Source organism: Cyprinus carpio, chromosome A17 (genome assembly GCF_018340385.1).
Source record: "Cyprinus carpio isolate SPL01 chromosome A17, ASM1834038v1, whole genome shotgun sequence".
Lineage (NCBI taxonomy): Eukaryota > Metazoa > Chordata > Actinopteri > Cypriniformes > Cyprinidae > Cyprinus > Cyprinus carpio.
In genome coordinates, this window is record NC_056588.1 from 6190912 (window position 1) to 6202186 (window position 11275).

At 34.1% G+C, this 11275-nt stretch overlaps 2 protein-coding genes across 2 annotated transcripts; one reads left to right on the forward strand and one right to left on the reverse strand.

The window, feature by feature from the left end:
• The first annotated feature begins 3079 nt into the window (after nt 1–3079).
• Nucleotides 3080–5630, forward strand: LOC109107478 (glucosamine 6-phosphate N-acetyltransferase-like). Its single transcript, XM_042773717.1, has 6 exons — nt 3080–3209; nt 4062–4225; nt 4314–4376; nt 4467–4594; nt 4736–4797; nt 4940–5630. Exons 1-6 carry the CDS (start codon nt 3202–3204, stop codon nt 5085–5087), a joined length of 573 nt encoding a protein of 190 aa, XP_042629651.1. The 5' UTR covers nt 3080–3201; the 3' UTR covers nt 5088–5630.
• Nucleotides 5631–6299: 669 nt separating this feature from the next.
• LOC109107479 (serine/threonine/tyrosine-interacting protein A-like) lies at nt 6300–10318 on the reverse strand. Its single transcript, XM_042773718.1, has 11 exons — nt 10243–10318; nt 9307–9339; nt 8978–9031; nt 8793–8890; nt 8635–8695; nt 8498–8534; nt 8292–8331; nt 8077–8127; nt 7897–7969; nt 7692–7785; nt 6300–6825 (listed from the first exon to the last, which is right to left on the reverse strand). Exons 1-11 carry the CDS (start codon nt 10300–10302, stop codon nt 6752–6754), a joined length of 675 nt encoding a protein of 224 aa, XP_042629652.1. The 5' UTR covers nt 10303–10318; the 3' UTR covers nt 6300–6751.
• Nucleotides 10319–11275: the final 957 nt, after the last annotated feature.

Below are 11275 nucleotides of genomic sequence, written 5' to 3' on the forward strand. Positions count from 1 at the left end.
TCCCACCAGACCACACAGAGCAGAAGCGAAGCATGTTTAGCTGGAAGAAGTAACAGGATCAGACAACTGGGAGAAGAATCTCCTGTATCACATACGTGATATGTGCACAAATCTGCAGGCTACTGTATATCTGTATGCTAGAGAGAAATCATCTTCAAGCAGAAAGAGGACAGTAACTCAGTATGCCCATTAACATGGCACAGTTTATCAAAAAGAGGGAACCTTGCCAAGCAAGTCTCAGATATGCCAGCTATTACTGTGCTATCGATCTGATGCACAGCAGAGCAACCATGGACATCATGAATTTTTCATTTGATTGTGTTGTCAAACTGCAAGACTAAGACCATACAAGCCTCACCCTCTTTTTATGAGCACTTTTTTTTCAGTGTACATTCTCAACACCTCCCTAAAGACTTGTTTATGGTAATACAGAAGTTTAAGGCTCTCGGTAAAAGACTCCTGCAGCCATAATGATTGCATTGTCTGCACCGGTTTGCAGCGTGTCTGGCTGATAATATCACATGACCATCATTCAAGTGTAGATGCACTGATGTTGCTTGAGAACGGTGGCTCTTTGAGTGATGGAAAGTCTGTAATTAAATCAGCGGGAAGTCTCTGGCTCCATGGCTCTTGTGTTCATGTTCTCTCCATTGATCTGTGTCAGTATCTGGACAGCTTCTGTAACAGCTGTTGCAGCTGAGGTGCTCTGGGTTGTGTTAGTCTGTGTTATGGTACTTTGAGTGAAATCAAAGTGCCTTGGTTTGCATTAAGATATTTTAAAGTCAAAGTGTGTCAGTTTTCAATGTTAAAATACTTTTTAATATGCAGTCAAGTGAGTAAGGCATTTGCAGACTGATTTGTCTCTACAGTATGGCACTATACATCACTCTATTTGTTTAAGCAGCTCAGCCCAACATACAGTAGTGACACTGGCTCAACCAATGGCGTGAGTTTGGAGGCTGACCAATGGCGGATGGGGAAGTGTTCTGGAAACCTGCTTGAAGTCAAACAATGTTGGTACTTGAATATCACAGAGATTTTGCCCTTTTGACTTTAGTCTGTATGCAGTCACCTTGAACACCGCAACACATTAAAAATACCCAGTCAAAACAAAGCTAGGTTATTTTTATGTATTTATTTACTTATTTGCAATTTTGTATTGTAAATGTATGAAATAACTTGCATAGGTATTTTAATTACCGAATCAGTTTGAGGTACTTAATTAGTTTTAATTTTAATTAATTTAAAATATACAGTGTTATTCCCTCTCTAGCTTGCCTCCCAGTTGAGTTTCCCATAAACACATTGTATATTATGAATATTTTTGTTTCTTTGATGAATTGCTTCTAGTTTCACAAGCAGTTTGTCCTTAAACATTTCACTTTACTCAACAGAAAATTCTCATAATGACTAATGAAATTACAAATATAGCATCATATTAATTATTTTATGTACACACATTGAACTGGCCAAGAATCCTATATTGGTCTGTTTTAACAAACCTGATCTTATATATTGAAATTTTTTATATATATATATATATATATATATATATATAGATCTCATTTTCTGTCCATTTATATATATATATATATATATATATATATATATATGATAAGGCCAATATTTGCTGTCTCATTTTCTGTCCATGTACAGTCACTAAAGACAAACGGACTGTATTTCCATGATTTGGATCTTCCACTCAATGTAATGATCCATGGTTTAGTCATGTGAACTAGTATATCAGCTTTCTGCAGGCATTTATTGTGCTCTCGGCCTCACTATTTCCCGCAAGCTTCATTCAATACCTGCTGTCTCTCTGCTTCCCTTTTCATGCAAGTTATTGAGCTTATTAAGGATGCCAGTAGCATTTTTAAGCAGTAATAGGAGATGCATTATGGAATTACTGTTGTCACAAGAGCTTTGTCCATACCATGATTATTTCATTAAATGTGTGCACCATATTGACAAGCCACACCATCAAGCCTTATTTGAATAAAAATGTTAAATGTTGGGGAGGGCATTCTTAAAATAGAGAAATTAACTATAAAAAAAACACTCAATTCAAATCTTAAATTGGATTTTAAGCTTAATTTCTCTCTCTTTTTTTGCTGTGGTCTGTTTTGATATTACAATATTTGATATTAGAATGCTTACAGTACAGGTACTGTACATCGATGACACTTGGGATCAATGGAAAGTGTTTCTTTCTCAAATTTCTTGTTAGTCCTTTTTCTGTACATTCACATCCAGCAGATATCTACTGAAAGTTACATAAAAACATTTGAAAAGATGATTAAGTTTTTGTTTAGACACTTGAGAAAATCAATACAAGAAAGAAGAGAGAGATGAATTCCTGTAACTGCTGCTGAGTATGTCTGAGCATGCATTTTTAATGTGTGATTTTTTGCACACCCTCGCCCCTTAGAAGAAGTCAAGACCACTAAGGACTTTAATCTATAATTTGATTTTATTTCATTTAGTTTTGTTCAAACACACATTCCCATTTTGTTTACGTTATCGTTTTTTTGATAATCCCGAGCATGCATTTTGCACACCCTGTTGTTTGGAGTGGTTTAGTTAACCCTGCACTGACAGGTTACTAGGAGGCAGTCATATAAAACTACTAGATAGTAACTAGTAACAGTAACTGTAAATATATATATAGATCAGTGGTTTGAACAGGTAGTATAGTGGCAGACACCTTTTCAGTTCAATCTTGACAATCCTGTCGAACCAGACGGTGTCAGGTTTTCATATGCAACACTACTAACATCACAGAACCAGTTTGTAAACTTTATATTTATTCTATTAAAGAGCTTTTCCTGGACGGATACAATCGCCCACGCCCTCGTTAAACTCCGCGCCACGTCATATTCCACGCACGCAGACAGAGAGGAGGCGGGAGCTATACCCGTATTCTGACAAGCCCCGCCCTTTATCTGATCAGTATTTGTGACGATTGGTCAGAGGCACTTCAAACCAGTCTCTGATTGGACAATTGAGAAGTCATTCATTAACAGTACGAACCACAGCAAACAGTGATTGGGTGGAGGGCAGGACGTAACGCGCTGGGGGAAAAAAATAATAACGCAGCAGGAAGTGTGTTTGTCATGCTGGAACACTGAAGATTTCTGTAACTGGATTCGAGTTACTGGATTCATTCAAACATTTTATAAAAGCAAAGCAGTCAATATCCATATGTCTCCGTAAGTAAATGACAAATCGATCTTAGATAGGGTACATGAATCTACAACAGTTTGATGGCGAGCTCTGTTGACATTTGATTGAACATACGGATGTTTTTGGGGGGGATTACAGATTGAGATTATAGGTTGATTTTGTGCCCAGGGTACAGCAGATTGAAAGCCAAAATATGGAAATGAATCTGATCAACATCGGGTCGTAATATTGTATACTTTCTACACTGATTTGTGACCTTTGCCTTCATTTGTTGGGGTTGCCATAATCTGATTTGAGATTATTTTATGATCATTACTTGAAATATGATCTTTTCTTGAAAATACAGAACCTGGGTAGACTAACTGAATGTTATACTATGTCATACTTTGGAGTTTTGGTTTGTAATAATAACACACCTCGAAAAGAAAGATCTTTATAAGGTGTGTCTAGTGTTATTTTAGTATCATTGAGATACTATTATAGTTTTTATTTAAAAACTATATATTTTTTGTTTTTTAGTTGTCAGTTTTATGTTTATATAGTTTAATTAATTTTTATTTCAGTGTTATTTTAATGTAAAAATTTTTAATTGAACTTTATTATTTTAATAAAGTTAAACTAAATGGAAATGATTACTTAGCAACTTACTGAATTAAAATTATATTTTTATATTTATTTTATTATAGTCAAGGTTTATTTCAAGTTACAAAAAAGTTTTTGTACAGTATGGTTTGAGTTTTACTTAACGATAATAGCAGAGGTTTGACTTTGATTTGTGTTTAAATGATCAAAGTCCAAATAAATTGTTGCCAGTACACATTTATTGCCGGGAATTCCTGATCCATGATAAATTCATGTAAAATGTTCTTTGATTATAGGGCCTCTGGAATGTTGCTCGACGAGACTCCCCTGTTTGATCCTTCTCTGCTTCAAGAGCTGGACTGGAGCAACAACACTGTCTCCTTCTCACCTGCTATTTCTCCCTCTCAGCCTGGAGAAGGTCTGGTCCTCCGTCCTCTCTGTACTGCTGACCTAGACAGAGGTACTGGTTACCGTTCAACAATCTGCCCACTCATGTTCAGTACTAAAAATAACCAGAGTAAACATGTTTGTCTTTATGGATTTTTTAGGCTTTTATAAGGTCTTATCACAGCTCACAGTGGCTGGGGATGTCACAGAAGAACAGTTCAAAGGTACTGCATGTTCCTAATGCAAAATCTCACATTTCTTCATATATTAAAAAAAGTAAAAACTTTTTCTTTTTCTTTTTTTTTTTTATTTAGCAAATTTTGAACATATGAAGAAATCTGGAGACTATTATGTCATAGTGGTTGAAGACACAAATCTTGGACAAATTGTTGCCACAGCAACACTCATCATAGAGCACAAATTTATCCATGCTTGTGCAAAGGTACTTAACATTTTAATGTATTTGACATAATATTTAATTATAACTTTATGTATTTTGCAGTTGAGCTTATTTATTTGTATTTTGTATTTTCATGGTGCTATATATATATATATATATTTGTGTGTGTGTGTGTTTCGGAAGAGGGGGCGTGTGGAAGAAGTGGTTGTGAGTGATGTATGCAGAGGAAAACAGCTGGGAAAACTGTGAGTTTGCTTTTTGAGACACCTTTACATTAGTTTTAATCACGTTTCAAATAGTATATATTCACAAATGTTGTATTTTCTTTCAACATATCTGTATCAAAACAAAGTACTTTGAACATAATACTTTTGCTTTTGTTTTTAGGTTGGTATCAACATTGACTCTCCTCAGCAGAAAACTGCAGTGCTACAAAGTAACGCTGGAGTGTGCGCCGAAAAATGTGGAGTTTTATAAGAAGTTTGGCTACTCCGCTTCAGATGAGACTTACATGCAGTGCCGGTTCTTGGACTGAATCCAAAAGAATGTTGAACATCACAGAATGCTTGCTTTAGAACTCTTAATCTGTTCTATTTTCTGAGATTGGACTACCTCGAACTTGCACATTTTTTAGCCAGCAAAAAAAAGAAAAACTTGATAATTTGGTGACAAGGATTGTCACAATATCAAGATATTCTGAAATATGCATTTTGAATTCACTACAACACAGAACAATGTGCATATTCAAGAACGTTTCTTAATGTACGCAGCCAACATCAAGCACTTGCTTTGAAAGTTATTCAGTTTTCTGTTTAAAATGTGTTTTCACTTCAGATAACTTGCTATAGAAACAGAAATCATGTCTGATCACATATAGAATGTGTGGTTTACATTGCCAGCCACAAAAAGTAACACTGTGGCCTGTCTACGAGAAAAGACGAAACATTTTGCTTTATAGAAGGGCTTACATACTTGAACGTTTTCTAATGTAAAGATTTATATCCAAGTTTATTTTTATTTTTTTTGAAGAGGGAAAACAAACCGTTTCAAACCCATTTTGTTTCCAAATATACTATTTTTTAAAAAGTTTTTTGAGGATTTTTTTCCTTTTTTTTTTAATGTTTTTGTTTTTTGTTTTGTGCTTTACTCTCTTTAAAATACCAAAACTCAAATCACATTCTTCATTCTACAAGTGAGTACTATGAAAGCCGTATTGAAACGGTTTTAACTCATTTCAATTTCTCTCGCAAGTACTCGTTTTCAACATAGAAATCAGTAATAGAAAAAAGGTTTACATTTATTTATCTTGCTCATGTATTTTCTCAATTTTGGCTGTAGTCTTAGCCACTGGTGATAATCATTAGTCATGTGTAAAACCTAGATGAAGGAAAATAAATTATTTTGAATAATAAATGATGCAATGAAAGCATATCTTTGTATGTTAAATGCCTTTATTTTTGTACTTTTACTGATAGCCAGCAAATAAGGGGCATTCTCAGTCAACAGCCAAACGTGTGGCAGTGATGTTATGCTTTTATATCTGTTATATTTAAAAATTGATGTAACGCCACTGAATGACAAGTGGGTGAATGGATTAAAAATGTTTAATTAAAAATCAATGATAAATCAAGTTTATAGTGAATTTCAATGAAATGGAATTATAATTCTGAATCTATCCACACCCAACAATCTTATCATAGACAGTCATATCTCTGCACCAGGGATTGATAACATTGAAAACACAAGATGTAAGTAGCCATCTTTTATTGAGCAGTGGGATGTTAATTCTATGGCAAACACATCTTTCCTTATCTCAGTCTGAATTCATTCCCCACATAAAGACTGATTTTCATCCTACCATTTCATTTCTATGGCAGTAACAGTCCCATTCTTTGATCCCCTCCCCTCCCAACCCAAATCAGTCCAACAAAATAACAGTAATTCAAGTATCAAAAGTGCATTATTGCAATACTGTCCCGCTGCAAATGCAAAATGCTTTAAATACTATAAAACTGCAAAACATTTCAGTGCATACAGCTCAAAAAGGAAAAAAAAAGCTTCCCCAGCTTCCCCAGGGTCATGAGGAGCAGTCTCCCTCCCAACCCCTGTACAAATATTTACATTTTTAATCCCAATAAAAATGTAAAAAGAAAAGTCCACTGTGGTTAAGCACTTTTTTTTCTTTTTTTTTAGTAAAGCCTATCCATTTTGTGCTGCTGTAACTTGCATACTCCCGAAATCTTCATCCTCTTCTAGTGTTCGCTTTAGACTTCCTGTAGAGAAAGAAAGATGATATTAAGAATGGCCATAGTATGTATAATGACCCTAGTTTCATACATTACTAATGTACAAATTACCGAGCTCATTTCTATAGTACAATTAACCCAGTAATTTATCATTATAGATTTAAATTTACATTTATTCATTTAGCAGATGCTTTTATCCAAAGGGACTAAAACATGAGTTCCTAACATAACCATTAATCAAATGGAGCCAAGAACAAAAGCAGATTCACAACGCAAACATTAAAGGGCACAAGCTAGAAGAGAGATCAAGATAAATAAACAAAAGAAACCACTAAAACAGTTGTTGTAAATGCTACAAGTGAATTCAGGCATCACAACACTATAACTTGCAGTATGAATAATTGAAAATTGCTAAATATTTTAAGTAGGGCTGTCAAATGATTAATCACGATTAATCACATCCAAAATAAAAGTTTTGTTTACATAATATATGTGTGTATACTGTGTATATTTATTATGTATATATTAACATTTGTAAGGATAATGTATATATTTAAGAAGAATATGTTATGTTTATATATTAAATATATTTATATATAATATAAAATATAAGAATATAAATATATAAATGTATATGTAAATATTTTCTATATAATTTATGTGTGTGTATTTATATATACATAATAAATATACCCTGTACACATACATATATTATGTAAACAAAACATATATATATCTATATACTATATATATATATATATATATATATATATATATATATATATATATATATATGATAACTAATATAGTACCAATAAATTATGCGTCACTATTAGAAATGATTAAACTATTTACAAAATCAACCGTTTGGCCATAAAAGGATGTTCTCTTACCTGGCATCCCAGCTTGGATGGAGAAAGACCTGCCCAACTGAATGGGTGACATCATCTTGATGGTAAGCTTTGCAAGATATATTGCTTCATATTCCTTCATGAAAACAGAGAGAACATTCATTTATTATGTATACATGTATATAAAACAGGTATAGCACTTAATGCTGAGTGAATTATTAATGCTGAGATTTCTTTAAAATCATACCTGTAGCTGATGAACAAAGCCTACATTGGGATTAATGCAAAACCGTCTCTCTTGTACATGACTAAAGGCATCCCTGTAAAGAAACAAAACGACAGGATCTGCAAACTTCAAGACAAACCATATTATTCTGTATTAATATTTTTGGACATGCATGAATGGTTTCTCCGCTAATAATATTACCTGTATTTCACACCAAATGTCTCCATAAGGTAGGCAATAACTAAGGCAGCGCTGGTAAAAGATATGAGATTTTATTAAAATCAAATCAAATCAAGAGATTTGAGATTATTTTACAAATGATTAAAAAAATAAAAAAAAAATAAAAAAAAAAAGAGAGAGACAATTAAAAGACAATCTTTTTATGACCATGATTATGGATTTTTGTTTTGGTATACCTTCTTGAAATCCCTGCATTTCCATGAACAAGCACCTTTCCTGCAACACAAAAATGTGCAGGACATTGACATTATAATAAAGAAAATGTTGTCAACACTGAAAACCTATTTTCTTTACAAGAAACTGAACCCAGGATTAACACAAGAAAAAAAAAAACTAAATTTAATATTAAAAGTAGAGACCAATAAGGAGAAACTTTCATTACCCCCTGTCTCTAAACATCCATCAATAAATTCTTTAGTCTATAAAGAGAAAAATAGATTATCATAATTAGACAAAAGAATCACACACCAAATAAAAATGTATTAATAATATGAATTCATAAAAGAAAGGTCAGCTTACCATTGGGAAATACCTAATAATATTTTCCACAGGGTTATCTGCTATATCTAAAACAAGGTACCTATAAACAAAGAAAAAATGTTTATTAGCTGTTAGAAATAGCGGAGCTTTATACTTAAGTCCCACGCAGAAGAAAGGATAACCAGAAATCTAAATACCTAAATTTATGGGGAAAGTTTGGCTTTATAAAGTTGGCCTCAATGTCTTGTCTGACACACACGATGTGAGTTATCCCCTGCTTCTCCAGCATTGAGAGCTGAAAGAGAGGATGAATTAATACAGGAAACCCAAGGCACAGATCATTTGCATCATGACACACGTGAACAGTTTATCTCTACAGTACCTTACTCTTCATAGCAGCTGAATAGGGGCCAAGAAACAAGCCTGGGAGGATTTCCTAAATCAGGACATCAGACAATTTTAATAAAAGTGATCGTTTGATGACAATGAGGTATGAAATGTGCCTAATAACGTAAGATTTTGACAACAAATATAAAGTTTACAAAAAATTCCTATTGAAGGTGGTGGAAAAAAAATTATCACCATTGAAAAACAATCTTCTGAAAGTATGTACTAACACAAAAATGTACAAAAAGTTACTGTACCCCAAGTGCTATATCTGTACAATAGCCATAACCACATCATGTGCAAAGTTTGTTCATTATCACTCACCTGCATCTCTCTTCTCATTGGATATGCCCAATCCTGCATAAATAGAGATTACAAAATCTGATTATCAGTTTGTTTTTGCACTAATTTTTACAGTAATATTACCTCACCACTATAATCATAAACTGCAGCCAACACAGGAATAATACTCCTTGTTATCAGCATCTCGCTACATACGATCCAGACCAATAATCCGTTTGATGAACATTTATATATTTTTTTACTTAATCAGTTCTGTAATATTAGTGTTCAAGTTAGACCTAAACAAAGCATGAAAGTAATGGACTTGATGGACTGGAGTCAAGTGATTACTTGTGGATTTTTGTGATGTTTTTATCAGCTGTTTGGACACTCATTCTGACGGCACCCATTCACTGCAGTGGATTCATTGGTGAGCAAGTGATGTGATGCTAAACTTCTCCAAATCAGTTCTGATTAAGAAAGAAACTCATCCTAGATGATTTCATTTTTGGGTGAACTATTCCTTTAAGTGAAACGTCTTTGGAGTAAAGGTATATTATCAATTAAACGGATTAAAATGTTTATTTTTGGTTGACTATATTCAATTTTAGTATCGTAAAGAAGGGTTAGGCATGAATTTGTTTGCTAATATGTCTAAAATCTCACATATTATTCCCACTATCATAATAAATACTACCCATACTACTTTTCCTGACTGTGAATGTTGTCGTCTGTAATGAGAAATGCATGACTTTGACTTCTGAATTGTTGTTATTCTAGTACATAGCCACTGGATGCACATGCTAACTGCTCATAGCAACGAGTTAGTTAAGAGCTTTATTATATATTGAATATATCAGCACAAACCGCTGTATTGATTCATGCATTTACACACATTAGTCAAACATGTACTGCTTTGAAACAGACCGATTAAAGAGTGACTGTTGTTAGCACTGCGCTAATATGTTCAGAACATACCAGCTGCTCTTCTTTGGAAGCGGGCAGGGACGGGAACTGGATCTTATTCCCTTCGTCCATGGTGCGAGCGGTGTTTCGTCTTTGGTTAGGTCGGTGTTCGTTTTTGTTGGGAGTGGTTTTTATTCTTCCAATAGGTCATCTGTGTTAAAGGTTATACGAAACTAAGTGCAAATAAAGTAGAGTTTCTGGGCTATAAAGAACTACAGCAACAACCATGGGCGCGGATCACCAAATAAAGTAGGGTTTGTTGATTAGATCCGGATAGGTTAGGTTTTCTTGATGATTTCTGCAGTAGCGGTCGCGTGACACGCTGGTTGCGGTCGGGTGGGTCAAGTGGGAGTGGTGATTTGACACGGGGGGGTCATACATCGGGAGTGCCCCGAGTTTTAAGATCAATTCACTGTATTATTTAGAAATTGGTGTAATTTGCTAATTGCAAATCTGTTGGCATTTAAATAAAAAAAAAATGCCACACACACATCAATATTAGTGGTATATTATAACAAACTCTTTTGGTCTAGAAATTTTCAATGCCCAAAGGATGTCTCCCTAATTCACTGCCAAAGAAAAAAGCATATTTACACTTTGCAAAGAACCCGCCCCCCTTAGTTACTTACTGTTTGTAATAACTAAAAACAAACAGTGGCAATTTTTTTTCCCCTGCAGGAAAATGACAGCTGAGATGCAGGATTGACACTGGGTTTCCGGTCAGCACGTCTAAGGTCCGACAAGCCATGAAAAATCTTCTTCATTGATCTGTCCACGTTTATTAAGGCACAAATAGAGTAACCATTTACACTAAAATCTAAACTAATACATTGTTTTGCGCCTTAACTAATTGCTGTTTACAAATACAATCATATTATCAGCAAAGTTTGCAAAACCACTGCTCCTTTTTTTTAACTCATCTGACCGTCCAAAGTAACCGTTAAGAACATGCAACCATTAAAGTTTCGTCGTGCGAACCGTGCCAACAGACAAGACAGAGCAGGTTACCTCTAAGTCTCAGCGTTCAAAATTTGTATTTAAAAAA

Bases quoted from the DNA above. Each gene is read 5' to 3' on its own strand.
- LOC109107479 (XM_042773718.1), bottom strand. From the start codon at position 10,302: ATGGACGAAGGGAATAAGATCCAGTTCCCGTCCCTGCCCGCTTCCAAA. The intron at 8,128-8,291 runs GTATACCAAAAC...ATCTTTTACCAG, and splicing joins AATGCAGGGATTTCAAGAAG to CGCTGCCTTAGTTATTGCCT. The intron at 6,826-7,691 runs GTAAGAGAACAT...CTTTCTCTACAG, and splicing joins CATCCAAGCTGGGATGCCAG to GAAGTCTAAAGCGAACACTA.
- LOC109107478 (XM_042773717.1), top strand. The intron at 4,226-4,313 runs GTACTGGTTACC...TGGATTTTTTAG, and splicing joins TACTGCTGACCTAGACAGAG to GCTTTTATAAGGTCTTATCA. The intron at 4,595-4,735 runs GTACTTAACATT...GTGTTTCGGAAG, and splicing joins TTATCCATGCTTGTGCAAAG to AGGGGGCGTGTGGAAGAAGT.